The sequence below is a fragment of the Eschrichtius robustus genome, chromosome 7 (genome assembly GCF_028021215.1).
Source record: "Eschrichtius robustus isolate mEscRob2 chromosome 7, mEscRob2.pri, whole genome shotgun sequence".
Taxonomy (NCBI): Eukaryota; Metazoa; Chordata; class Mammalia; order Artiodactyla; family Eschrichtiidae; genus Eschrichtius; species Eschrichtius robustus.
In genome coordinates this window covers 131,906,902-131,933,237 of record NC_090830.1, presented here as the reverse complement: position 1 = coordinate 131,933,237, position 26,336 = coordinate 131,906,902, and the positions used below count along the sequence as shown (strand labels likewise).

Genomic DNA, 26,336 nt, shown 5'->3' with positions numbered 1-26,336 from the left:
TCTTGTGGCATGAGGGATCTAGTTCCCAGACCAGGGATTGAACCCAGGCCCCTTGCATTGGGAGCATGAAGTCTTAACCACTGGACCACCAGGGAAGTCCCGTTGTTGTTGTTTTCTATAGTCCAACTAAAAAGAGTCAAAATTAAAGTTCTCAAAAGAAAAATAATAAAAGTTATCAAAGCTCACACTTAGTTGGCCTCCATGGAATCAATAAAAAAGAAAATTGCAAAATACACTGAACTTCTTAGTATCTGAATAGATAAGGATGTAAATGTTTAACTAATACTTGAGGTTTCTATTATTTTATTTTTTAATTAATGAGCAATGTATTTTCCAAACAAACGCTGCTGCTAATTCACTACTTAATTTTTTGTCAAAAATTTTTACTTTAACTTTTTTTATTCTTAGTTAAAATTCTTACTTCTGATTAAGTGTCAAACACAACACATGATGGGGTGAACACTTGGCTTCTTGGCTGTCCTGTCACCTATGTCGCAACTGGCTGGGGCCCTTTACCTTGGAATCTTGGATTTCTCTGTCCTTAAAAGTGCTAGATTAGATCTTTAAGACTCTTCAGGTCTGGGCTTCCCTGGTGGCACAGTGGTTAAGAATCCTCCTGCCAATGCAGTGAACACGGGTTGGAGCCCTGGTCCAGGAAGGTGCCATATGCCATGGAGCAACTAAGCCCGTGCGCCACAACTACTGAGCCTGCGCTCTAGATCCCACGAGCCACAACTACGGATCCCGCAAGCCACAACCATGTAGCCTGCGAGCCACAACTACTGAAGCCCGCGCGCCTAGAGCCCATGCTCCGCAACAAGAGAAGCCACCACAATGAGAAGCCCGTGCACCGCAATGAAGAGTGGCCCCCGCTCGCTGCAACCAGAGAAAGCCCGCGCGCAGCAACGAAGACCCAATGCAGCCAAAAATAAATAAATAAATAAATACATTTATTAAAAAAAAAACCTCTTCAGCTCTATTTTGCGCTTATATCTCTAATTCGTATCTTCAAAATAACTTATTTATTATGTCTCAGTATTGATAATTAGCTGACTTTTTAGCTCTGTGAATTGAGTCTCTTTTAAAATATTTGCTACTGAGTTGATTTAAATAGCCTTCACCGAGTTGGCCTGGTTCACCCAAATCCCTCTTCTGGTATTTTCTGTTCTCTTTCCCTGCTCAGGCTCCCAGGCATGCAGTATCCTCCATCTGCAGTCACTAACCCCAAAGATCCTCTCAGAGCCTCCCCTTCTGGACTCAGCTCTGTTCCCGATCTCATGCCTGGTGCTAAGACTTGGTCCATCCCCTTTTCTCTAGCACATAACTTTATAAACTTATCAGGCCCAGGTGACAATCCTTCAGCGCTTGGACAAGTAGCAAGGTGTTAATGGACAATAATGGTTTGAAGTATCCTTCTTTCAATCCAAGCTTCTGGGGTTTTGAATGGCTGTTATTATTCTAAGAGTGGGAAGGGCTTTGCCATCTAGGCTTTTAGAATCTCAGGATCGTAGGCCTGCCTCTACTCTGCCTCTAATTCCTGCCCAGGGGAATAAAGATGAGTTGGGGCAAGTGTAGAATAATAATTCCTACTAAAAGCAACATGGAGATGGGTTCTGGAAGGCTCTAAAAGTCCTGCAAGACATACTCTACCTTCAAGAATTTATAGTCTGGGGACTTGCCCGGTGGCCCAGTGGTTAGACTCCGCGCTTCCACTGCAGGGGCCCTGGGCTGGATCCCTGGTTGGGGAACTAAGATCCTGCATGCCACGTGGCATGGCCAAAAAAAAAAAAAAAAGAATTTATAGTCTGGGTGGGAAGATAAGACATAGACAGAGCTAGAAATATACAGTAGTCAAACAATGACTGCAGGCAGCTCTGTGACAGGGGGATAGGCAGTGCTGAGGGTGAGGGGGGACTCTTTTGACCTGGGGAGTCAGGGAAGGTATCATGTGGGGATAGATAGAAACTGCAGCTGGAGGTCTTAGGTGGAATTCAGCTACGGACGAGAGAAAATAGGCGCCCCTACCAGGCATATCCTCGTAGCAGAACCAGTATTTTAACTGCACAATTTCTGAATCTCTGCCTATTGTCCCCAGTTCAGATTTAAGTTCAGAACATTTACCAGCTATATCCTTCTTTAACGTTCCTCACTATTTTGCTTACCTTGCTCCTGCCAGATCCCTGCCATTCTGGAGGTAAGGAGGTTTACTCTCCTCCAGATTTTTTTTTTTTTAAGATTTTTTGTTGTTGTTGTGGACCATTTTGAAAGTCTTTATTGAATTTGTTACAATATTGCTTCTGTTTTATGTTTTGGTTTTTTGGCTGTGAGGCATGTAGGATCTTAGCTCCCCGACCAGGAATCGAACCCGCACCCTCTGCATTGGAAGGGGAAGTCTTAACCACTGGACCACCAGGGAAGTCCCTCTCCTCCAGATTTAAATGCCTGCCTTGGCTCAGTGTAGCAGCAGCAGGAGGCATGAGCTATGTATATTGCCAAGTCTTCTGTTGGAAGACATCTTTTAGGGTGAATATAATCTGGGGAAAAATGTTTCTTCTGCTGGGTAAAAATCACCAAACATCTTCTGAGTCTCATTACAAGACTTTCTCCTTGACGGTCAGTGTGGATTTTCCTTTTTAATCATTTCAAGTCCACCTACACACGTAGGCTATGCTAATGACAAGTAAAAACAAATTGGGCAATAGAGGAAGTAATGGAAAGCAAGAGGCTGGCATAATCCATAAATTGCTTTTCTGGTCACTGAATAATTGACAGTTGCCTGTATAAGAAAATGAATTCTTTCCTTTTTTGTGTAGTTGCAGTTTTTCAGATGGTCAAAGCTGCAAGACTTCAGTTCACACCTGTTGAAGGAGCATTTCCTGAACTTCTCCCTCCTACTAAAGAGACCCACATACTCTTGCCTGATGTGAAACCCCTTGCAGGGTCAGGCACGTAGGCACTCAAGGAACATTTGTTGAATGAACTAAATAAATTAATTTAGGTGTTGGATATCTGTGATGGGGTCAGTCTTTATATCATCCAGTTTTATCGTTCCCATATAGTTAATAACTTGAATCTATAAGTAGTTTTAGAGGCTCAAAAGTCTTTGTAATGTATGCTCTGTCCTTACATGTTTCTAGACTATAAATAAAATGCATACAAACAGAGCAGCTCTGTTTCTTGTTTGAAAACAAGCTGCTTTCAAGTCTAGGTCTCCAAGGGCACATTAAGCTGAAAAACAACTGCTAGTTATTTTTCAACCAGCTAGGAAAACCATAAAGTATTTCATGCTCTCTGTACCTCCGTTTTTCTGATAAGAGAGAAGAGATAAAACCCAGACATTCTCAGCAGTTTCTGGCCTATGAAAAGGTTTTAGTTAAAGAGCACCTTATCTGTAAGTCCAACAGGCATTGCAACACATTTTGATGTTACTCAGATCTTGGGTGTCATGTCCCCTTCATGAATTCAGAAGCACCTGTTCCTACTTGCCAAGGCCAGACTGGGGATTCCTGGGCTCTCTGTAAGTGTTCCAAGAGCTGGGCTTGGCTTGACACACCTGCCCAGATTTGTAAGGCCGGACCATGGAGAAACAATTCCTCTCTGATCCTGTGAGCACAAAGACCTAACTTCCAAGAAATTAATCACATTGTATTCAGGGTTATGGAGGCACATCAAAAAACTAAAAGGCAAAGTCCTACTCTCAATGAGCTCTAGAGAGGGCATGGCCATAACAATCAGAATAACTGACCTTGGTCTCAGGCAGATGGAGCCACAGAGGACTGAATCCCTTTTGGTATGTTGCTCTGGACATCTGTAGACATGGGCTCTGATGTTTACAGCTTGGCCTTGTGCCCACACATTTTCCAGCCCTTACCATATAGCTTTGACTTTCCTTTCTACTTGGCTAAGGCTTATCTTAGCTGGTTCTCTGTGTTGAATGAGTTCCATTTGTCCTCCTACCCCATCTACTCCCCACCCTTCCCTACCCTGCCTGCGTCCCAGGAGGCTGCCCTGCAGGGACTGCCCTCATAGGGCTCCTTAGGTCTCTGGCTTCCTAATGGGCTCAGTCCATAGAGAACCCTGGCAGGAGGTGGGAGGTCAGGATCCTCCTCACCCCAGCTCCCCTTCCTGGAGGTCACTGATGACCATTGCCCAGGCAGCTGGCCTCTCCTTTCTTTTTGTCTTTCGGTCCTGGAAACAGCTCCCTTTAAGCCTAGGGTTGACAATGGTCTTCCCTGGTGCACTAGCCCCAGGTTACTTCTCTACCTCTTGTGGTTTACACTTAAATGATTCCTGTAACAAATACACGTCAATTTTCCATTTTGGAGTGTGCCACCTGTTTCCAGTTGGGACCCTGACTGATCAGGGCGGTCTAATGGAACACCGCGTTGATGTGCAGTCCTGTCCCCGCAGCTGTCTGTGATCACCCTCAGAGAAGGGGGGTGGCACACAGGACTGGGCTGCCCCTCACCTGTGGGATAACCCTGGGTAAGTCGTTTTCTCGCTCCCAGCTCTGTTTCCAATATTTAACAAAAATGCTGCAGACTGGGGCTTCCCTGGTGGCGCAGTGGTTAAGAATCCACCTGCCAATGCAGGGGACACGGGTTCGAGCCCTGGTCTGGGAAGATCCCACATGCCGCGGAGCAACTCAGACCATGCACAACTACTGAGCCTGCACTCTAGAGCCCGCAAGCCACAACTACTGAGCCCACGTGCCACAACTACTGAAGCCCGCGCGCTTAGAGCCCGTGCTCCGCAACAAGAGAAGCCACCGCAATGAGAAGCCTGTGCGCTCGCCGCAACTAGAGAAAGCCCGCGGGCAGCAGCAAAGACCCAACACAGCCAAAAATAAATAGATTAAAAAAAAAATTTTAAATAAATAAAGTTAAAAAATTTTTTAAAAATGGTGTAGACTTCACGGTGTCCAGGTCCCTTATGATTCTTTTTTTTAAAAAATGAATTTATTTATTTTTGGCTGCATTGGGTCTTCAGGCAAGCAGAGGCTCCTCTTCCTTGTGGTGCCCACGGACTTTTACATTGCTGTGGCTTCTCTTGCTGCGGAGCACGGGCTCTTGAGCACAGGCTCAGTAGTTATAGCATGTGGGCTTAGTTGTTCCGAGGTAGGTGGGATCTTTCCTGACCAGGGTTCGAACCCATGTCCCTTGTATTGGCAGGCGAATTCTTAACCACTGCACCACCAGGGACGCCCTCCCTCACGATTCTAAAACGAGGTTATACTGGCCTATCCATTCTCAGTTCTGCGTTTCTAACGGGTTGTGGAGGGTGCCGCAGACAAACTTACAGAGTGTGTTGCCATCCTTTCAGTATCTGCCAGCAACCACGAGGAGGTGGACAGTGTGTTTTCCACTGCAGTGATGACTTACGCAGATGGGTTCAGAAGCGCAACAGCACTACAGCACACCAGGGTTCAAGAACATGGTGGGCGCGACTCTGCCTGGGGCCGGGATGGGCTGGCGCGGCGCACTTTGCTCTGCGAGGCAAAGGCCTGGGAGCGCGGCCGGGGAACGCAGGGCTGGAAGTCCAGCCTGCCGTCCAGCCCCGCGAGGCGGGGGCCCAACCAACGTTTCATCCCTTCGGACCTTGTTTTCCCGCCAACAAAGGGAGGGCAGAGAGCGACCGAGGGAAAGGCACTCTCTAGGCAGGCGCCCGAACGCACTGAGCCGATGGCGGCCCGGAACAGCTCGGCCCTGAGGGCGCGGGAGGGGCTCGAACCTGCGGTTCCAGTAGGAGTCTGGGATGCGCTGCGGCGGGGCGGAGGGCGGGCCCACGGCGATTGGTGCTCAGCCCTCCGCCGCCAGCCAATGGGAAGCGAGGGCGTCCCGGGGGCGGGGCAGAAGCCTCATCTTAAGGTCTGTGACGTGTCGCCATCGCTGCAGTTGCTCAGTTGTCGCCGCGTGTCCCGGGCTGACCTCCGAGGTATCGCCAGGTATCCGCGCAGGCGCCGCGGGGCCGGGGCTCGGGTGGGTTCCTGGCGCCCCGGGCCACGGCGGTTCGGGGGGCTGCCGTGGGCGGCTCCGGTCCCGGGTTTGGAGGGAGCCGGCTGAGGGGGCGTGCTGGGCCTTGACCGGCAGGCAGGCTCCGCCTCCGCAGCAGGTTTGCGCTGCCGGCGGTGGGCACTGGGGTATCGCGGGTCGGAGAGCAGCCGGCCCGCACGCAATCCGGGCGGGCAGGGGCGCGGCGCATCCCGGCAGGGAGCAGCGGGCGAGGGAGGCAGGGAGAGAGAGGCTGTGGATGTGGCACCTCCGCCTGCCCGAGCGGGTGGAGCCGGGCCGGCCCCTCGGCGCGCGGCCCATGGGGGCGGGCGCTCTGCTCTCCCGGCCCGCAGTTCACGAACCCGTGCCGCGGCCCCAGGGGCCGCGGGGTTTCTGCGCCTTGACCCTGAGCCTCTTGGGCGCCTCCGGGTTTCCGGGGAGGAAGCCTTTAGGGCGCCGGCGCGTGGGACCGGGGCTGTGGGCCCCGCGAGCACGCTGTGTTCCTGACGTCGGCCAGGAGAGCGCATTCTGGACACGCGGGACTGCTCAGTAAACGGTAAATTTTTGCCTCCGGGGGCGGCGCCGACTATCGAGACTGGGTTCGAGTCCTTCCGGGCAGCTCCTTGGCCCTGCAGCCTACCTGCCCATCTCTCCCCTCCCCCAACCTATCTTCTTTTCCCTTCCAGCCTTTGTCCAAATAAAAAAGTCAGAAGTAGAGCCTTACCTTACAGTAACGTGCAGGTTTAATTGCATGGTGTCAGGGGATTGGGGTCAACAGGGCTTTCAGCACGAAGACTTCCTCCCTCGAGTTTCTTTGCCAACAGCGCTGAGCATAAATAAATTCTGGTTGATTTCATTGGGACACTTGTGCTCCGTGACCCACAGCCTCCTCCCTTTCTCACTGTATCTCTTACCTTCTTGGTGTTCAGTTTTACCTCTCTGATAAGGTGATAAATTAAGGCGGAAAAGGCCGAGGAGTGACTTGGGAATGAAGTGGCTTTAAGAAATGACTAAACTCCAGGTTCTCAATTCTGAATCTTCGGATTTCTAAGAGTAAGAGTTTCTGTAGGTAAACTAGTTCTCTCAATTTGAATTTGGAGCTGTTCTTTAGGTATGTAATCCAAATTCTTCATCTTACTCATCTGAAAGAAACAACAGACTTCTTTCATTAAAACATCCTGGTACCGTCTTCAGAGAATCTAGTTCCTGACTATGAAAAAGGTCCAAGTAGGAACGTAAAATCTTTTAATAAGAACAAGATTTAAATAATAAAGCTTATTGTTTTGGGTTTGCAGTTTTTCCATGGTGTTCAAGATAAGTTTTGAATCTGCTCCCCAAAAAACCCAGTATAACTTAAAAAAAAAATAAAGTTATTTATTTTTGGCTGCATTGGGTCCTTGTTGCTGCACACCGGCTTTCTCTAGTTGCGGCGAGTAGGGGCTACTCTTCATTGTGGTGTGCAGGCTTCTCATTGCGGTGACTTCTCTTGTTGCGGAGCACGGGCTCTAGGTGCGTGGGCTTCAGTAGTTGTGGCACACAGGCTCAGTAGTTGTGGCACAGGGGCATGTGGGATCTTCCCGGACCAGGGAGCGAACTGGTGTCCCCTGCATCAGCAGGCGGATTCTTAACCGCTGCGCCACCAGGGAAGTCCCAAACTCAGTATAACTTTGAATGGTAAAAATTCTTGAAAAGACGTTTTTTTCCTCAAAGAGGCTATATTTGTATTTCCACCCCCACTCTCTGCCTTTATTACAGTTACGTGTGGGCATATTTGATGCCCTTTCCTGAGTTCCTGGGGATGGGTGAAATCTACATTTAAAAATAGTGATGAGTGGATTTTGGAGGTGTGTGGAGGGAATGATCTAATGGAGCCAATCCTTTTTCAGTAGTAATGCTTAAGGTGTTTGCCGGTGGCGCACTTAAGCTGACTTTGAGCCAGATTATGTAGAAAAAAAAAAAAAAAAAAAAGGCCAAAAAACTTTTGTTGGCAGAACTTTCCAAAAAGGAGTGTACTTTTGAATGGTTGCCTCAAGAAAGGTGAATATTTGACAAATGTAGTAAAACCAAATTTATTCCTCAAGTGGAATATTTTAAGTGGCTTTTTGATGAATTTAATGCTGGTTTTTCTTTTAGAGTGATATAAAAAATAGTATTTCATAAGTGTATGCTAAATTAACTCTTCAAAATGCAGCATTTTATGGAATTCTATTTTAGGTATGTTCTAGTATAGATAGGATGGATTAGATTGGCCAATAGTAGCTTGAAGAAGGACCTTGTTAATTGTATTACTGAAAACATTCAGTGTTAAAATTTTTGCTGTCAATAACAATTTGTCCTCTTCTCCAGGACCCGAGTGTGGGCCTAAGTTAAATGCACAGCCTGGAGTGAAATGATCTAATGAAGTGAACTCCTGATGGAAAGATAATTCTTGTTGATGTCATGCTAGCCTCCTGTTAGAGTTAGACTCAGCTCTGTCTGTTAGGAGTGGGTGACTTAATCATCTCTCTGGATGGCCTTGCTATTTGTCACTGCCTTGACTCCCTCGCAAGTCCTAAGTCTGTTTAGGAATGACCTTGTTTATTTGACAGACAAGGAATCCCCAAACCTGGGCTAGGTTCTGGGGATGCAAAGCGAATTTTATTACTGTCCTTTTAAGGAGCGTAGTAGGATTCTAGTAAGGGGACAGGTGTGAAAACAAGTGTCCTGAAGTGTTAGGGCCTGTGACAAAAATCTGTGCAAGGGTCCTGGGAGCCTTCAGAAGGTCTAATGTGGTAAATTCCCTAGGGAAGAGTGAAAAGCCAATGTGTATAGTTTTTATGCATAGAAAAAAGTTAAAAGTTAATGGTTACCTCCTAAATATGGAACTGTAGATCATTTTCTTGTGTTTATAATTTTTTTTTTCAACAGAAAAAATTTTTTAGAAGAACAAAAGCTGCAGTTTAAAAAAGAAACCCTGGCACTGTTTTTTTTTTTTATATTGCAGAAATTGGCTAACTCCCTTATGAATTTAAGAGGGAACTAACTGAGTGGCTATTTTGTGCTAAGTTTGGTGCTCTAAAACGATCTCATTTAATCCTCAGTAATGGCCTTGAATGGCTTCAACTTCATTTTGCAAATGGGGACATTGAAGCTAAAAAAAAAATTGACAAAATCATCCAAATAGTTACTCTTAATAGCCTCAGCTAGAATTTACATCCTAATCTCCAAACGCTGAGGAGCTTACTCTCTCCTCTCCTGGTTTTCCAGGCCTTTCTGGAAGGGGAAATTGTTGATGTTGGCTGGTTTAAGCCCTCCTTAATTCTGTTCTAGTATTTCTTGTGTTGTGCCAGGCACAGTAACTTGAACCCAGAAGGTTTTTGAATAGAAATGTGCCTACAGGGCCCTAGGGCATCTGATGCATCGGACAACAGGACCCCTCGAATTAAATATTCAGAGTTCACCTTAAAAACCTTAATTAAGCACGAGTATTAGTAATGTTTTGGATGTTACTCTTTTGTTAGTAAGTTGTAGTTTTATATATATATATATTATATATATATACTTTTAAAATTTATTTATTTTTATTTATTTTATTTCTGGCTGCGTTGGGTCTTCATTGCTGTGCGCGGGCTTTCTCTAGTTGCAGCGAGCGGGGGCTACTCTTCTATGCCGTACGCATTCTTCTCTTTATGGTGGCTTCTCTTTTTGCAGAGCACGGGCTCCAGGCATGCAGGCTTCAGTAGCTGTGGCACGTGGGCTCAACAGTTGTGGCTCGTGGGCTCTAGAGCGCAGGCTCAGTAGTTGTGACGTGCAGGCTCGGTAGTTGTGTTGTGGCTCGCGGATTTTAGAGCGCACGCTCAGTAGTTGTGGCGCACGGGCCCAGTGGCTCCGCGGCATGTGGGATCCTCCCGGACCAGGGCTCGAACCTGTGTCCCCTGCATTGGCAGGCGGATTCTCAACCATTGCGCCACCAGGGAAGTCCACAGTGTAGTTATATTTTAATAAGACTGCCTGAACTTGGCATATAAATGGATATTTTGTCCCATTTCTTTTGCGAATGAGCTGAGCAAATGTGTAAAATGGAAATGTTGAATTTAGATAATTTCAAAGATTCCTTTCACTCACAATATTGTGTCAACCTGTTAATTAACTTAGAAGATGCTGTTTAGAGAGTTTTTAGTATTTTTTTAATACCTCTCTCTTTTTTAATTAAAAAAATTTTTTTTTAGTACCTCTCTGCCAGGTTCTAATGAAGTCACAGAGCTGTAGACCTTGATAGCAAAATCATAGAGAATAGTTTTTATTTTAGAATTTGACCCTGCCCCCTAGAAAGAGACGACATTTAAGACCTAATTGCTGTAATCCATCCAGGCTGCACTTCCAGGGGTAGTGACTTATGCCTTTCTTTTCACTACTCCCAGCTGAGCTGTTTGGCCACCTTCGCAATCTGTTTTCTCAAAGCTTCTCAAAACTCTTTCTTTTTCTCTTACTTTGGTTTTCTTTGTTGCTAAGCTTTCTTTTTGTCTAATGTGACAACCTAGGCAGACATTCAGTTTCATTTTTAATAACTTTTTCTGATAATAAATATGATTCTTTTTTTTATTGAATATAGTTGATTTACAGTGTTGTGTGATTATAAATGTAATTCTTGATCATTAGGAAACATGGAAAATATAGAACAGTAGAAAGATAACCACAGTGAACTTCCTTGTGTATAGTATTTTTTGTAGAGTTGAACATGATTTTATTTTCTTCACTTAAACATATCCTAAAACATCTCTCCATGTCATTAAAAACTAGTGATTTTAAATGACAATATATTATGTATGTGATTATGTTGAGCCGTTCTCATATAGTTGAGCATCTTTTTTTTTTTTTTTTTTAAAGATTGATTGATTGATTGATTGATTGCTATGTTGGGTCTTCGTGTCTGTGCTAAGGCTTTCTCTAGTTGCGGCAAGCGGGGACCACTCTTCATCGCGGTGCGCGGGCCTCTCACTATCGTGGCCTCTCTTGTTGCGGAGCACAGGCTCCAGACGCGCAGGCCCAGTAATTGTGGCTCACAGGCCTAGTTGCTCCGCGGCATGTGGGATCTTCCCAGACCAGGGCTCGAACCCGTGTCCCCTGCATTAGCAGGCAGATTCTCAACCACTGCGCCACCAGGGAAGCCCCAAGCATCTTTTATGTATGAATGTTTCGCTACGTTCCTGAGTGTTTCTTTAGGATAGAATATTGAGAGTGAAATTAGTGGTCTTAGAGCACAAACCTTTCTAAGGCTTTTATTATGGTTACGGTTCTTTTCAGAAAGTGTTTCAGTTTAAAGTATATCTAAGTAGCTCTGTGTATTACTGCTAATTTGATCAAGGCAAAAATTAATGTGTTAACTTTTTAGTTGGTCAAACAGAGCATTAATTCTTACTGAGTCTCTACTCAAGAAATAGACTTAAAATCAATGTTTTAGACTTAGTATTTTGGGGAAGTTCTGTGTAGTGTAACTAGAATTTTTGTATTTTTGCTAGCGGCTATCTCCAGTGTAATGATTCTTAACAACATTTTTGTTGTTAATACGTAATTCTTTTAAATAAAATCTGGTGGAAATTAGGGACCTTCTTCTTAAAAAAATGCACTTATGCATATAATTCTGCACTTTATTTCAGTAGTTATTGGACCCTCTGAAGACCGTCCCTGGATCTCAGGTTAAAAATCTGTATTCTAATCTGAACTGTGGGAAGAAGGGTTAGCTGGTGGGTCTTGGCAAACCAGAGTGCTGAATTTTGTGTAGCAGATTCCTGAACATACTGGATTTACTGGGTAGTGCCAAGTTGAAAGGGAAGCAAGCCAAACTCCAAGTATTAGGTTTTGCTAATTGGGCAGCTCAGACTGAGTGCTGGGAGATATTGCTTGGTCTGATGTGTCATTAATAGAGTTCTGTTGAAACATGAGTTAACTAGTCTTTTTAAAAAATAAGTATAGACATATTAAGTATGCCTAGTGTTTGGCAACTTTCCACTCATCTTGAATGTATCTTTAAAAAACATTCCCCCCTCCCCCGACATCATTGCTCTGTATTTCCCCCAATTTCCTTGTTATTCTTAGTTTCTTCTGTGGCTCAGTCTGTACTTCATGGCTTATTATGACTATTAATGGTTATGTAGCCGTGTGAAGCACTGTGGTGAGGGCTGCTTCTAGGGCTGGTGCTGGTGGGATGAGAGAAGCTATGCAGCTGAAATAATATATAAATAGATTTGAATAAATGCCAGTTTGCTCAGTGATATTTAGGATTTATTACTAAACTTTTTAGCTCGTTGTATCAACAGTTTGATGTTCTCTAGCTCTTAATTGCCTTTTTCTCATTTAAATAGTTGCTTTTGTGGTGCAGTTTTTTCTGGGGATTAATTTTATAGAAACAGCCATCCTAGCAGAGTAGATGGTTTCTCTTGGGAGTTGTACCTTTTCATCTCATATGTTTTGTTTTGTTTTTGGTCTGTTTCACTTAACTGTAAAAGCTCTTCAAAGGCTATTTGTTATAAATGAAAAAACTTTTTTCCCCATCTTTTTACCTTTCACCTTTGTTTATGATAATTTTGACCTATAGAAATTTTAGATAATTGTGGCTAAATAACTGATTTTACCTTTTGTAGTTTCTGTCTTTAAACTTAAAAAGCCTTTCCCATCCCCCAAGAAATCACTTTTTCCTCCCCACCCCTATTGTTTTTGCTTTAGGATGGTCCCTGTTATCTTTGTAGAAACCAAATTCTTCCCTAATTTTCTCACTCTTTACACAAGGGCCAAGTAGATATGCAAAGTAGTTCTCAGTCCCTCTGTCGCCTCCCCCATGACTACCCCCTGGGCAGCCGACTTCTCTGATTTGGTCTCTGCCGCCTCTGGGCTCTAATCTGCGATCCAGCTGAGAGAGTCTTACACCCCCGCATAAATACCTTTTGAATGGTTGTTCAGCTCTTTAGGCCCTGTGCTGTTCAGCCTTGCCTGACTGCCCCAGAGACCGTCAGGTGGTACAGAAGGGTGTTCGTGAAAAGTAAAAGCCCTTCTGCTTTTTATCGTTCTTGCTTGTTCTCTTAGACTTCTAGCCCAGAGCACTTTGTGCACATCCCACTTGTTGGGGTTTAATGTCAATGTTCATATACTTGTTCCCTTTGTTGGCCTTCAAGCTCCCCAAAGACAGTGGTTGTCTTAGTTCTCTTTTTTGTTTTTTCATTTTATTTTAGTTTTTTAATTAAAAATTTAAATACAATTTTTTTTTTAAACTGTAAGGGCTAGCATTTTTTTTTAAAATAAATTTATTTATTTATTTTTGGGTGTGTTGGGTCTTCGTTTCTGTGCGAGGGCTTTCTCCAGTTGCGGCGAGCGGGGGCCACTCTTCATCGCGGTGCGCGGGCCTCTCACTATCGCGGCCTCTCTTGTTGCGGAGCACAGGCTCCAGACGCGCAGGCTCAGTAGTTGTGGCTCACGGGCCTAGTTGCTCTGCGGTATGTGGGATCCTCCCAGACCAGGGCTCGAACCCGTGTCCCCTGCATTGGCAGGCAGACTCTCAACCACTGCGCCACAGGGAAGCCCTAAATACAATTTTTAAAGGTTACTTTCCATTTACAGTTATCACCTTAGTTGTCTCTTTATTTTTCTGATTCTTTGGTAAATGTTCAACACATAGTTCATGAGTTGACATCTGTCTGCTCTTGGGAGGTTCTTATTCTCTACGCCTTCTGTTTTCTTTGGACAGGTTGGTGATATTCCTACTTGAAGGACATCATGTTTTCCAAACTAGCACGTTTGCAGACTGTTGCTGTCCTTCGTGGAGTTCATTCTTCAGTGGCTTCTGCTACATCGGTTGCAACTAAAAAAACAGTCCAAGGCCCTCCATCCTCTGATTACATTTTTGAACGGGAATCTAAATATGGTGCCCACAACTACCACCCTTTACCTGTAGCCCTGGAGAGAGGGAAAGGTATGTTCCAACCCTTCCCACCCCCGCCCCTTTTACTTGCTTTACATTTTTGTAGAAGTTGCTTTTATATTTTCTCACTATACATTTTTCCAGATGCATTTAATTTCTATATTGCAGATACGGTTAATTCAACATTTTTGAGTGTCTGGTGCTTGCTGTGTTAGGTACTATGGGGACTGCAGAGTCATGATGGACCTTGCCAGGAGGGAATGTATGATACATAAAGAAAGTACTGGAATATTGCTGTCATTTTTTTCTTTAACTTTTATTTTGGCATAATTTTAGACTTAAAAGCTGCAACAGTAGTATCTAAATTTTTCTTTTACTCTTCACCCAGATTTCCCAAGCGCTAACCATTTTACCACATTTGCTTAATCTTCTTTTTCTCTCCAGACACACATACGCAATACATTTTTTTCCTTGAACTTGTTTGAGAGGAAGTTGCAGACATGATGCCTCCTTACCCCTAAATACTTAGTGTGCCTTTCCTGAAACACAAGGACTTTCTCTTACATAGCAGAGTGTAATTATCAAGATCAGGAAATGAACATTGACATAGCACTATTCTCTAATCTACAGCCCTGATCCAGATTTCACTGGTTGTCCTGAGTAGCAAAAGAAAATCTCAGATCCTGGGTTGCATTCAGTTTTCAGGTCTGTTTAGTCTAATCCAGAACAATTCCTCAGTCTTTGTTTTCTTGACCTTGATATTTTTGAAGAGTACAGGCCAATAATTTTTAATATAAACCTCAATTTGGGGTTGACTGGTCAGGTAGTGTCTGCCAGCCTTCTCCATTGTAAAGTTCTATTTTTCCCTTTTAAATGTCTTGTGGAGACATGATTTGAGACTGCAAATATCCTGTTACTCATCAAATTTTTGCTCGCACTTTTAGCATCCATTAATGATTCTTACCTGAATAAATGATTACTGATTGTTGCCAAATGGTGATTTAATCCACATTTTGAAATAACAACCATAACCAAATAAAGCCAAAGTTTATTACTTAGCTTTTGGCCAGAAGATGATGTATAAGAGTATTAAACATTTTAATCATTTGCCTGTATTTTTTACTTGGGACCAGTACTGTAGTATAGATAAAGCTCCTTCTGAACAAATGAAAATCTAGGTTTATGTATTACAAAATTGGAAGCAGTTTGGTTTGCAAAAGTATTGTTTACTTACAGTAGCAGAGTGCAGTCTAGAATCTGACTGCCTGGGTTCGAGTCCCGGTTGATGTGTGCCAGCTGGGGCTAGTTATAATCTAAGCACCTACTCTGTACTACAGGGATGGTAACACTCATAGGCGGTTTTTGATGAGATAAGGGACAAAAGCACCTACCACAGTATGTTAAGTACATGGTAAAAATTAGGTGTTAAGCCCCTAATACATTTTAATATCTATGATCAACTTAAAAAAATTGTTGTAAAATGTACATGACATAAAATTTACCATTTTAACCATGCAGTTCAGTGGCATTAAGTACATGTACAATGTTGTACAACTATCACCTCTAGCTCGTCCTAGAAGTTTTTTTATTATCCCAAAAGGAAACCCCATACACATTAAACAGTCACTCCCCATTCCTTCCTTCCCCTAGAACCTGGCAGCTACTAATCTGTTCTCTGTTTCTATAGATTTGCCTATTCTGGATATTTCATATGAATGGAATCAGACAATATGTGACCTCTTGTGTCTGGCTTCTTTCACTTAGCACAATGTTTTCAAGGTTTATCCATGTTGTAGCATGCATTAGTACTTCATTGCTCTTTATGGTTGAATTATATTCATTTTATGGATACACCACATGTTTGTCCATTCATCAGTTGATGAATATTTGGGTTGTTTCCACCTTTTGGCTATTTCGAATACTGCTGCTGTGAGCATTGGTGTACACATTTCTGTTTGAACACCTGTCTTCCACTTCTTTTTTTTTCCCCTTCTTCCTAGGAGTGGGATTGCTGGGTCATATGGTAGTTTATGTTTAACTTGTTGAGGAACCACCAAACTGTTTTCAACAGCTCTTGCACCATTTACATTCCAACTAGTGATATATGAGAGTTTCAATTTCTCCACATCCTTGTCAATTCTTGTTTTCCTTTTTAAGAAAATAACCATCCTAGTGGGCGTAAAATGCTATCATTGTGGTTTTGGTTTGCATTTCTCTAATGACTGATGATATTCAGCATCTTTTCATGTGCTTGTTGGTCATTTGTATACCTTCTTTGGAGAAATGTCCGTTCAAGTTCTTTGCCCATTTTTTAATTGGGTTGTATGTCTTGTTGTTGAGTTGTAGGAGTTCTGGATACTAGATCCTTATTAGATAGATATATGATTTGGAAATATTTTTTCCCATTCTGTTGGTTTTTACAGTCAACCAACTGTGATTTTTATGTTATGCATAACTTCTTCCTTTAAATTCCAGCTTTAAATTCCAAACTTCAGTTTTCCAGGAATAAAGGTTCCAGTTTTCCAGGAATAAAGGTTTCACTCCAGAGTTATAAAATCTCTTCTTGTTATGCGGTTTTTTTTTTTTAATGGTGTTTTTTTGTTTTTATATTTATTTATTTAATTAATTGATTTGGTTGTGCCGGGTCTTTGTTGCAGCAGGCGGGCTCCTTAGTTGCAGCTCGTGGGCTTACTTAGTTGTGGCATGGGAACTCTTAATTGTGGCATGCGTGTGGGATCAAGTTCCCTGACCAGGGATTGAGCCCCGGCCCCCTGCATTGGGAGCTCGGAGTCTTAACCACTGTGCCACCAGGGAAGTTCCTTGTTATGCTGGTTTTGTTAAATGTGTAATTTGAAGCTGGGCAGATACAATATAATTCCTTGTAAACCAAAGTTTATTATGCTTGAGCTAAAACATGCCTTAACCACAATTCTATGTTAACTAAAGGTTCATATGTAGGTATTCAGAGGGCTGGCTAGCAGTCTTAGTCTTTTTTTTTTTTTTTTGTTCCCCGACCAGGAATCTAACCCGTGCCCCCTGCAGTGGAAGTGCAGAGTCTTAACCACTGGACCTCCAGGGAAGTCCCTGGCTAGCAGTCTTAGTCTTTGAACTTCATATAATGTAGTGGTTTTTCTAGAGTTATTTTCCTTATATATTTTAGGTATTTATGTGTGGGATTTAGAAGGCAGAAAATATTTTGACTTTCTGAGTGCCTACAGTGCTGTCAACCAAGGGCATTGTCATCCAAAGATTGTGAATGCTTTGAAAAGTCAGGCGGACAAATTGACCTTAACATCTAGGGCCTTCTACAATAACGTGCTCGGTGAATACGAAGAGTATGTCACCAAACTTTTCAACTACCACAAAGTTCTTCCCATGAATACAGGTAAATACTTCCTTTTTTTTTTTTTTTTTTGTTAAATAGCCGAGAAAATCTTATAATTTTCCGATAGTTTAAAACATTTTTTAAAACTGAGAGATGTTCTCTTTTGGTAGGAGTGGAGGCTGGAGAGACTGCTTGCAAACTTGCTCGTAGATGGGGATATACCGTGAAGGGGATCCCGAAATACAAAGCAAAGATTGTTTTTGCAGGTATGTGAAATTCACCATTAACTGCTGTGATCGAAACGTTCAATATCAGTTACCATTTTAATTTACTGATGAAATATTTCAGATATGTTTGCCTCATGTATGTTAATTGTTGAATGTTTCATAAAAATGGAAGGATTTCCTTTTCTTGGGTTTATTTCCAAGTATTTCTTCATATGTGGGATTTTTCTCTCCGAAATAACTCCCTACTCCTCCCTCCCTAAAATGAGTGACTGTATGATTTGTTTCCCATCTGCTTATCTGATTTTTTTCATAGCAGTTTTCTGGTTAATTAGACGGCCTTGCCGATGGAGCACTTTTGTGAGGTTGTTGACGTTGGGTTGTGTTCAGGTGGGGCCATGTCCTAGGTATGATCCGATGATTGAATCTTAGTATTTGAGGATTACTGTATCATGTCATTAGAAGCTGCTGGAAGAGGAGGGCTGGAGTTGCCCTGGGTATATTTCCGTGAATGGTTGAGAGGAATGACTTGAATTCTGATTGGGGAGACCAACAGTTAATCCAGATTATCCATATAGACTGACTTTGGGGATCTTGATAATGATGGTCAATGGATAGGTTCTGACTTTTTTTTAAAGCTCTGATTTTAATTTTTTAAAACATAAAGTATGGGTAAGTTTGTCACTGCACATGGTCAAGATTCATTTTTGTGATGGTTGAAATCATTAAATATTTTGCCTTGGGGATACACGCAGTTAAATTATATAAACCCCATAATATAACAGAATCCAGAGTTCATCTAATGGCCAGCCGTAGTTGGTGTTTGGGGGTGGGGGTGACAGATTCCTGTTTCCGAAGTCTCTGTGGTCTGCCATTTTGTAATCTTGTGCCTTAGTTGTAGGACAACAAAGCTGTCTCTTGCAAACAAAAATGGCATTTCTGGTGATTTCGTTCTTACAGACTGTGTCCAGTCTCTCTCACATTAGCACAGGGTGCAAAGGTGTTTCACCCAGGTGTTGAAAGAAGCTGGTGAGACAGTGGGTGGAGACAGAAGACTGTCCCCAGCTGCACGTCCCTTATACTGCAGGGTAAGCTGCGGGGCGTGAGACTCCTGAGGCCGATGCAGGAGAGCAAATAGGCTTATGGTCTAGTGTGCGTTTTGTCTTAAGTCTGGGCAGAATCAATATGCTGTTGCTTGTGGACAAGGCAAGTGGGGATTATTCGTAGTACTCATAGCTGAGAGAGGCTTTGCAAGGGTAGTATTTATGGATGCTTTGAAGCCAACTTAGAATAATTCAGTACTGGGTTATTTGAGTTGCTGCTGGCAGAAGTGGTGGGAAGATATTAAAAAACAAAACAAAACACAACACGTGGGAGACCCTCCAAGCCTCTCTTATTCTACTGTTTCTTTTCTTCCTCGGGTTTAACCACATCGCAATTATGTTGTGCATTTGCTTCACTAGTTTACGTTGAGGTGTTTCTTCCCTATTAGCATAGAAGCTCCTTGAGGGCAGGGAGCTTGCCAGTCGTCATTCTACCCCTGACACCTAGAACAGTGCCTGACATTATTAATCAGTCCTCAAATTATTAATGAAATAAATTAATGGGTAAAAATTGTTCCTGAACAGAGGCAGATGTCTGTCTTTTAGCACATAACAACTTATAACAGCAAGGAAGGCAAATTGAAAGTGTTTGGACTGCTTGAGGATATTCTATCCAAATGAAATTTAAAATTCATTCTATTGAATAGCCTGTAGTGTTGGATTTTTAAAAGGAAAACTGCCAATTCTCTATGAAGGGTAGTCTCTTTCTCATATCGCTATAATAAATGTGTCTAGAAAAGCCATCTCTAGAAAAACATGCATTGAATGCTTCACTTGTTAGGGTTTGGGATTACTGAAAGAAAAGACAAATACCTATCCTTAGGGGCTATATATTACACTTCCGAGGCTCAGTAGAGAAGTGCCTAAAATAGTAATTGCAAGGCCAGACCTCAGTCATATGAACCAGGGTGTTTAGTATCAGATTTTGTTTAAACAAATGAGCTCACTGGAGGCTCTCTAAAGCAAACCCTTGCTTTTTTGAAAATCAAGATACTTAGGGCATTTTGGGGGGAACAGTGCTTATTACATTGGGGGGTTTGATTGAAATAATGACTGTTTATTTCTTCTTTCTAGCTGGAAACTTTTGGGGTAGAACATTGTCTGCTATCTCCAGTTCCACAGACCCAACCAGTTACGATGGTTTTGGACCATTTATGCCAGGTTTCGAAATCATTCCATATAATGATCTGCCTGCTCTTGAGGTACTTCATTTAGCATCATGGTGCTTTAGTTCATAGTAAATAGAACTTAAATTTGTTGAATGTATGAATTAAAAACAGATACATGATTGTACTGAGAATCTGTTGTATTAGAGTTAGAGTCACACTTGTTCTCTGTAATGGTCAGTTAGTTTCCAAGTTTCCAACACGGGGAAACCAGGTTCTGTGGTCTAATCCTGACAACAAACTAACCACTTTAGATTTATCTCCTGCATAAGTATTAACTTGGGTATTACCTGTTAATTACTTTAATAGACAAAATAAGCAGTTTTCAGCCATTCAGCCAGCTTTTTAAAATTATGAAGTGGAAGAATTGTACAGTAAAAAGATACACTTTTAATGTATCTATTTAATTTTTTTTTTTTTTTTTTTTTTTTTTTTGGCTGCGTGGCTTGTGGGATCTTATTTCCCTGACCAGGGATCAAACCTGTGCCCCCCTGCAGTGGAAGCAAAGAGTCTTAACCCCTGGACCACCAGGGAATTCCCTTTAATGGCTTTTTTAAAAGCCACTTTCATTATTATTATTTTTTAAATTTTATAAATTTATTTATTTATTTATTTATTTTTGGCTGTGTTGGGTCTTTGTTGCTGCGTGCAGGCTTTCTCTAGTTGTGGCGAGCAGGGGCTACTCTTCGTTGCGGTGCATGGGCTTCTCATTGCAGTGGCTTCTCTTGTTGCTGAGCATGGGCTCTAGGCGCACAGGCTTCAGTAGTTGTGGCACGTGGGCTCGGTAGTTGTGGCTCACGGGCTCTAGAGCGCAGGCTCTGTAGCTGTGGCGCACGGGCTTAGTTGCTCCGCAGCATGTGGGATCTTCCCGGACCAGGGCTCCAACCCGTGTCCCCTGCATTGGCAGGCGGATTCTTAACCACTGTGCCACCAGGGAAGTCCCTCATTAGCTTTTATTTACAGTACATTTAAGTATATATTAGAAAATAAAGGATGGAGTAGCTTAAAGCTGACGTATTTAGAGCTTTTGGTAATTGAATGTCAGTCAGAAAAGTTATACTTTGGGGCTTCCCTGGTAGCGCAGTGGTTGAGAATCTGCCTGCTAATGCAGGGGACACGGGTTCGCGCCTTGGTCTGGGAAGATCCCACATGCCGCGGAGCAACTAGAGCCGTGAGCCACAACTACTGAGCCTGCGCGTCTGGAGCCTGTGCTCTGCAACAAGAGAGGCCACGATAGTGAGAGGCCCGCGCACCGCGATGAAGAGTGGCCCCCGCTTGCCACAACTAGAGAAAGCCCTAGCACAGAAACGAAGACCCAACATAGCAATCAAGCAATCAATCAATCAATCAATAAAACTTTAAAAAAAAAAAAAAAAGTTATACTTTGAAGCCAGAATATAAGTTAGTGTGAAAACTTAATTTGCACACTTATTCTTAGTGGGAAAATATGCGCATTATGTGATTTCAGATTTCCACATAGGTTTGAAAGGAAGTTACTGAAAACATTTTCATGCTGTTTTTGTAGCGTGCACTTCAGGACCCGAACGTTGCCGCGTTCATGGTGGAACCAATTCAGGGTGAAGCAGGCGTCGTTGTTCCAGATCCAGGGTACCTTGTGGGCGTGCGAGAGCTCTGCACCCAGCACCAGGTCAGCCACCTGCACACCTGCCCACCTGCCTGCCTCTTTTAGGGTTTGGCCAATAGGATAAATGCGAAGATTACATCACCTCTCCACTAGAGGGAGACTTCATTCTAAGAGCTGCAGAACTTTCTAGTGGTGATAGAACTTTCTAGCAGCAGGCTGCAAAGAAGCTGACTTAATACTGGCTGGGCCCTGGCAGAGCTGCAGACTTCTGGGCCCTAACCACGGTTCCTTCCTTTCTGCTCCGGCAACCTGTACTCTGATCCTTCTCAAACCCTCTGTCGTATCCCTTTGCTCCAGAATTTAAGCTCTCTCTCCCTCTTTACTAATAAATGTTGTGGAATAAACAAGGGAATTTATTCCCAGAGAGTAGTTTTGTTCAGAAACCCCCCCCAACAAAACCCTTTGCCTAAGTGCCTCACCCCTTTGTAGAACAGTGCAGATGGGCCTCTGGGGACTGAGTGGCCTGACACAGGGAATAACTGTGTCTGCAGGGTTTTCACAGGACACTTTTGAAGTTGTGTGGGTCATTAAAATGTTCTCACAAATCTGAGGGGATGTCAGAATGACAGATTTGTGCAGGGAAGAGTAAAATAAAGATCACTATTTCCCTATGGAAATGAAAATGATAATTAATGCTGTTTTGTTATTTTCTAATAGGTTCTGTTTATTGCTGATGAAATACAGACAGGATTGGCCAGAACTGGTAGATGGCTGGCTGTTGATCATGAAAATGTCAGACCTGATATGGTCCTTCTAGGAAAGGCACTTTCTGGTGGTTTATACCCTGTAAGTCCAATGTTCAGCCTCCCTTTCTCTTCCCTATTCTCATGAATCCTTAAGATATTTTTACATTAGCCGACTATGACAATAGTGCCTTTCTGATGGTTTGGTTTTACTTAGTGTGATATATATATAGGTCACGTGGAATACATGTAATAAAAACATTTCAGAGTTCCATGGGGTGACCCACTTAGTTATTTTAACTGAAGAATTGAGTGTGCCTTGGGATTTGCTCTGCTGCATTTGTTTTGGATGGAAACATTTTATCCCAAAAGTACTCCTGTAGACCTTCATGCTTTTTCCCATGGTTCAGAGACATACTCTTACTAATTGTTTAAAACCATGACCGATTAATGTAGAGATTGGAAAAAATTAATGTTTAACTGTAATTCTTTTCTTGGGTTTGCTATTCAGAGCCAACAATTGGTATGGACTAAAGGGCTCTGAATATATAGTGCAGAACATTGTTTTCTAAACAGTTAAAGCATTTCACCTTGAGAGGGGAAAGAATTCTAAAGTATATCACTGCAGAAATAGCTTTCTTCTTTTAGTTCCAAAATGCTATTCTGTGCCATTGAAGTGTGGCCTGATGTGCTTGGAACGTGTTAGGGCATCACTCAGTTTGTCACTGCTAGTTAAGGTGGCAGATGTGTAGCACTTGTTGGTTGAAAGTTTATGTCAAATTTAGTATCAGCTTCATAAATATTTGTGTTCCTGGTATGAATAAGAAGAGTTCATCTGAGAAAAGACTGTGTCAGCGCTGAAGTGTCTGTCTTTCAGGTATCCGCAGTGTTGTGTGACGATGAAATAATGCTGACCATTAAACCAGGGGAACATGGTTCAACGTATGGTGGCAATCCACTGGGCTGCCGAGTGGCCATCGCGGCCCTGGAGGTAAAAACTGATTGCAGCTCTACAGTAGCTAGTCCTCGAGGTAGCATTGAAGTGCCTTTTAGGTTTGAGCCCACTGGTGTGATAAGAAATGTAATAAGATTGCCGAGTATTACAGAACATGAAGTATAGAGGAAAGGGTTTAGGGGCAAGGCATTCTCAAAAAGTAATTTAACCTTGGCCTAGTAGACAGGAATCCTCCGGGGGCTTCCCAGGTTTGCAGTCTCCTGGGGCTTTTGGCCCGTAGGCCCTGGCCTGTCCACACAGAACTCTCACTCTGTGACCGGGCCTGGCCTGTGAAGCCTCTGGCTTAGCACATGTGGCTTTTTGTTTTTGTTGTTGTTCAAGTGTGGATTTGAATGCTTTTAGACTTATTCCTCCAGTGCCTACAAAAGGCATAAAATTATTATCTCTGAGGATGGACTTTTTAGGGAAAAAAACAAAGGGAACTCTATTGCAGTTAAAAAGTTAAAGTATATTTAGTCCATTGATTTATTCACCTAAGAAGAAAATATATCAGTTGCATTAAACAAATTTTAATCCTTATTTTGCCACAGAATCAGATTGATTATGGGTTTACTAAAGCAAGGCTCTGTCTGAGCTAGCGTATGTCAGATGATTAGAAATCAAACTGGTATAGGCTTTGCAAAATAGAAATGAAAGTTAAGTTACTCTGGTCTATCTATCTATCTATCTATCTATCTATTTATTTATTTATTTATTTATGGCTGTGTTGGGTCTTCGTTTCTGTGCGAGGGTTTTCTCTAGTTGTGGCAAGCGGGGGCCACTCTTCATCGCGGTGCGCGGGCCTCTCACTATCGCGGCCTCTCTTGTTGCGGAGCACAGGCTCCAGACGCGCAGGCTCAGTAGTTGTGGAGCACGGGCTTAGTTGCTCCGCGGCATGTGGGATCTTCCCGGACCAGGGCTCGAACCCGTGTCCCCTGCATTAGCAGACAGATTCTCAACCACTGCGCCACCAGGGAAGCCCCACTCTGGTCTTTATCTGATCACGTTCTCCCTGTGCTTATAGTCCACATTCCCCTCCAAAGAACAACGTAAAAGAAAAGGAAATCTTAACATTTGTGTAATTTCTCTTCAAACATAGGTTTTGGAAGAAGAAAACCTTGCTGAAAATGCAGAGAAAATGGGTGTCATCTTGAGAAATGAACTCATGAAGCTACCTTCTGATATTGTAACGGCTGTAAGAGGAAAAGGATTATTAAATGCTATTGTTATTAGAGAAACCAAAGGTACGGAGACAAAATATTTTACAAGATATTACTGTTATAGGAAGAGCTCAAAACACGTTTGGTATTTTATCTGGTCGTTGGTTTCCTCTGTTTGAAACTGTTGACTGGCCTCCTATTGACCAAGTCTTTTAAGCTCTGCCTAATACTCTTATTACCTGATTTATATTAATGGTCTTAAAAATATAGCTCTTTCCTACGTGAAGGCACATATAACTAATTTCACCTATTTTCCTTTCTTTAAGTCATTTGTTATTCTGCCTTAGGTTATTTATGCAGTTCTTGGAGATTTCAGTTTATTTTCTGTTAGGAAGTCTGCACAGAGCACTTTGCAGTCCCGTTTCCTCTTCGCTCTCCTTTCCTCACTCACTTTCGTACTTTGCATATCAGTAGAGGTAGTAGGAGCAGGAGTGATAATAGGAATGATGATGATGATGTTGATAATAAAAATAACCCCAGCTGCCACTTAACTGAGTGTTTAGTGTCTAACACATCATTTCTAATCCTTTAACGTTCCTTGCTGGATTTTCTTGCCCTAACCCTTCCTTTTAAAGCAGTGATTTTAACCTTGACTGCATTTTAGAATCATCTGGGGAGCTTTTTAACAAATTAATCCAAGCCTAGCCTCACTGCAGAGATATGGATTTGATGGGTCTGGAGTGGGGCCCAGACACTGGCTGCGGCCCTTTCGGTGATTCTGATGCAGCCAGGGTTGAGGGTCGTGAGAGTCAAAATGATGAGAGTCTAGTTCTGCCAGCTCAGAAAGCAAATCCAGGTTAGGAATGTGTAGTGTTCACTGCGTTTTGAGTATTGCTTATTCTACGCCAGTTAGTTATCTGTGTCATACCCCAGTTCTTTTTGTATTGGTTCCTCGTGTAATTAATTACATCTGCCTTAGCATGTAAGTTTTTTGCTAGGTCTTTTTCACTTACGAAGAACTAACAAAAACCATGTCTAATCATACCATTCAGACCACTGCTGAAAAATAACTTCGTTTTTAAGAGTAAGAACAAAGCAAGCTTGCAACTCAGAGCTGCGTTTCTTGAGTTAGGTACTGGGAATTCTGTTTTGCCAGGCTGCCCTTGCCCATGCACGCTGCAAGGGAATGTTTCAACGTTTATCTTGGATCAGCATACAAGTTTGACGGTTTTTCTTTAGATTATGATGCTTGGAAGGTGTGCCTGCGACTTCGAGATAATGGACTTCTGGCCAAGCCAACCCACGGTGATATCATCAGGTTTGCACCTCCACTTGTGATCAAGGAGGATGAGATTCTGGAGGCCGTGGAAATCATTAACAAGACCATCTTGTCTTTCTGAGGGTGACAGTTTTCAGTGGTGCCTGGGAGCCAGCTGGAGACAGGCAGTTCATAAAGCTCTGCGTTTCTGCACTTAATGCAGGCATATTCCACTCCCCCATGTCAAGGGCTTTTTAAAAAATATATGTTTTTCAGTTCATACATAATAGAATGACATTTATAAACGTGCAGTTTGCTGTGTAACATAACTAAGAGAATGTCCTGGCATCTTATATTCGATTAAGTGTGTGTTTGTGTTTGTGTGTGTGTGTGTGTGTGTGCGCGCGCGCGCGTGCTAAGGTGAGATGCATCTCTCTATATAGACAGCCTTTTAATCAAGCCCCTCAGCATAACTTGTATATGTTTTAATAATTTCCTTGCTGGTATAAATTGTATTTGGAAAAAGTTATAGGAGAGTATTGCATAGAAGATTAGCTTAACCTCATAAAGTTGAGTCATAGTCATTGAATTTTAGGAAGGATTAATGGTTAAGCTTATATAAAATACTAGACTTAAGTAAACACCATATTGGCTAGCACCAAGATGTATTCTATGAATGTCGTTACTTTGAATTAAGAATTATTGTTTAACATTCCTGATTATGTTTTAAGTGTTTGATATAATTTGTATAAAGTGTTTATTTTCAGTGTTTCTTTAAATTTAAAATAAAGCTCATATTTAAAATGTCTACGTTGGGACCAGTGTGTGATTACTGCAGTGTTATCAATTACCTCACATTTTAAAGCCCTCTGAGAATGTTCTTACCTGATTTATTTC

At 42.6% G+C, this 26,336-nt stretch overlaps 1 protein-coding gene across 3 annotated transcripts; it reads left to right on the top strand.

Moving 5' to 3' along the window:
* The first annotated feature begins 5,851 nt into the window (after positions 1 to 5,851).
* OAT (ornithine aminotransferase) lies at positions 5,852 to 26,155 on the top strand. Of its 3 annotated transcripts, none has more exons than XM_068548724.1 (10): positions 5,852 to 5,934; positions 13,708 to 13,932; positions 17,042 to 17,266; positions 17,377 to 17,472; positions 19,608 to 19,735; positions 21,225 to 21,347; positions 22,002 to 22,130; positions 22,905 to 23,018; positions 24,121 to 24,265; positions 25,421 to 26,155. In XM_068548724.1, exons 2-10 carry the CDS (start codon positions 13,737 to 13,739, stop codon positions 25,579 to 25,581), a joined length of 1,317 nt encoding a protein of 438 aa, XP_068404825.1. In that variant the 5' UTR covers positions 5,852 to 5,934; positions 13,708 to 13,736; the 3' UTR covers positions 25,582 to 26,155. The 3 variants fall into 3 exon arrangements, with proteins under 3 accessions (XP_068404825.1, XP_068404824.1, XP_068404826.1); XM_068548723.1 differs by having other exon boundaries at positions 5,855 to 5,944; positions 25,421 to 26,154; XM_068548725.1 differs by lacking the exon at positions 5,852 to 5,934 and adding an exon at positions 6,454 to 6,546.
* The last annotated feature ends 181 nt before the right edge of the window (positions 26,156 to 26,336 follow it).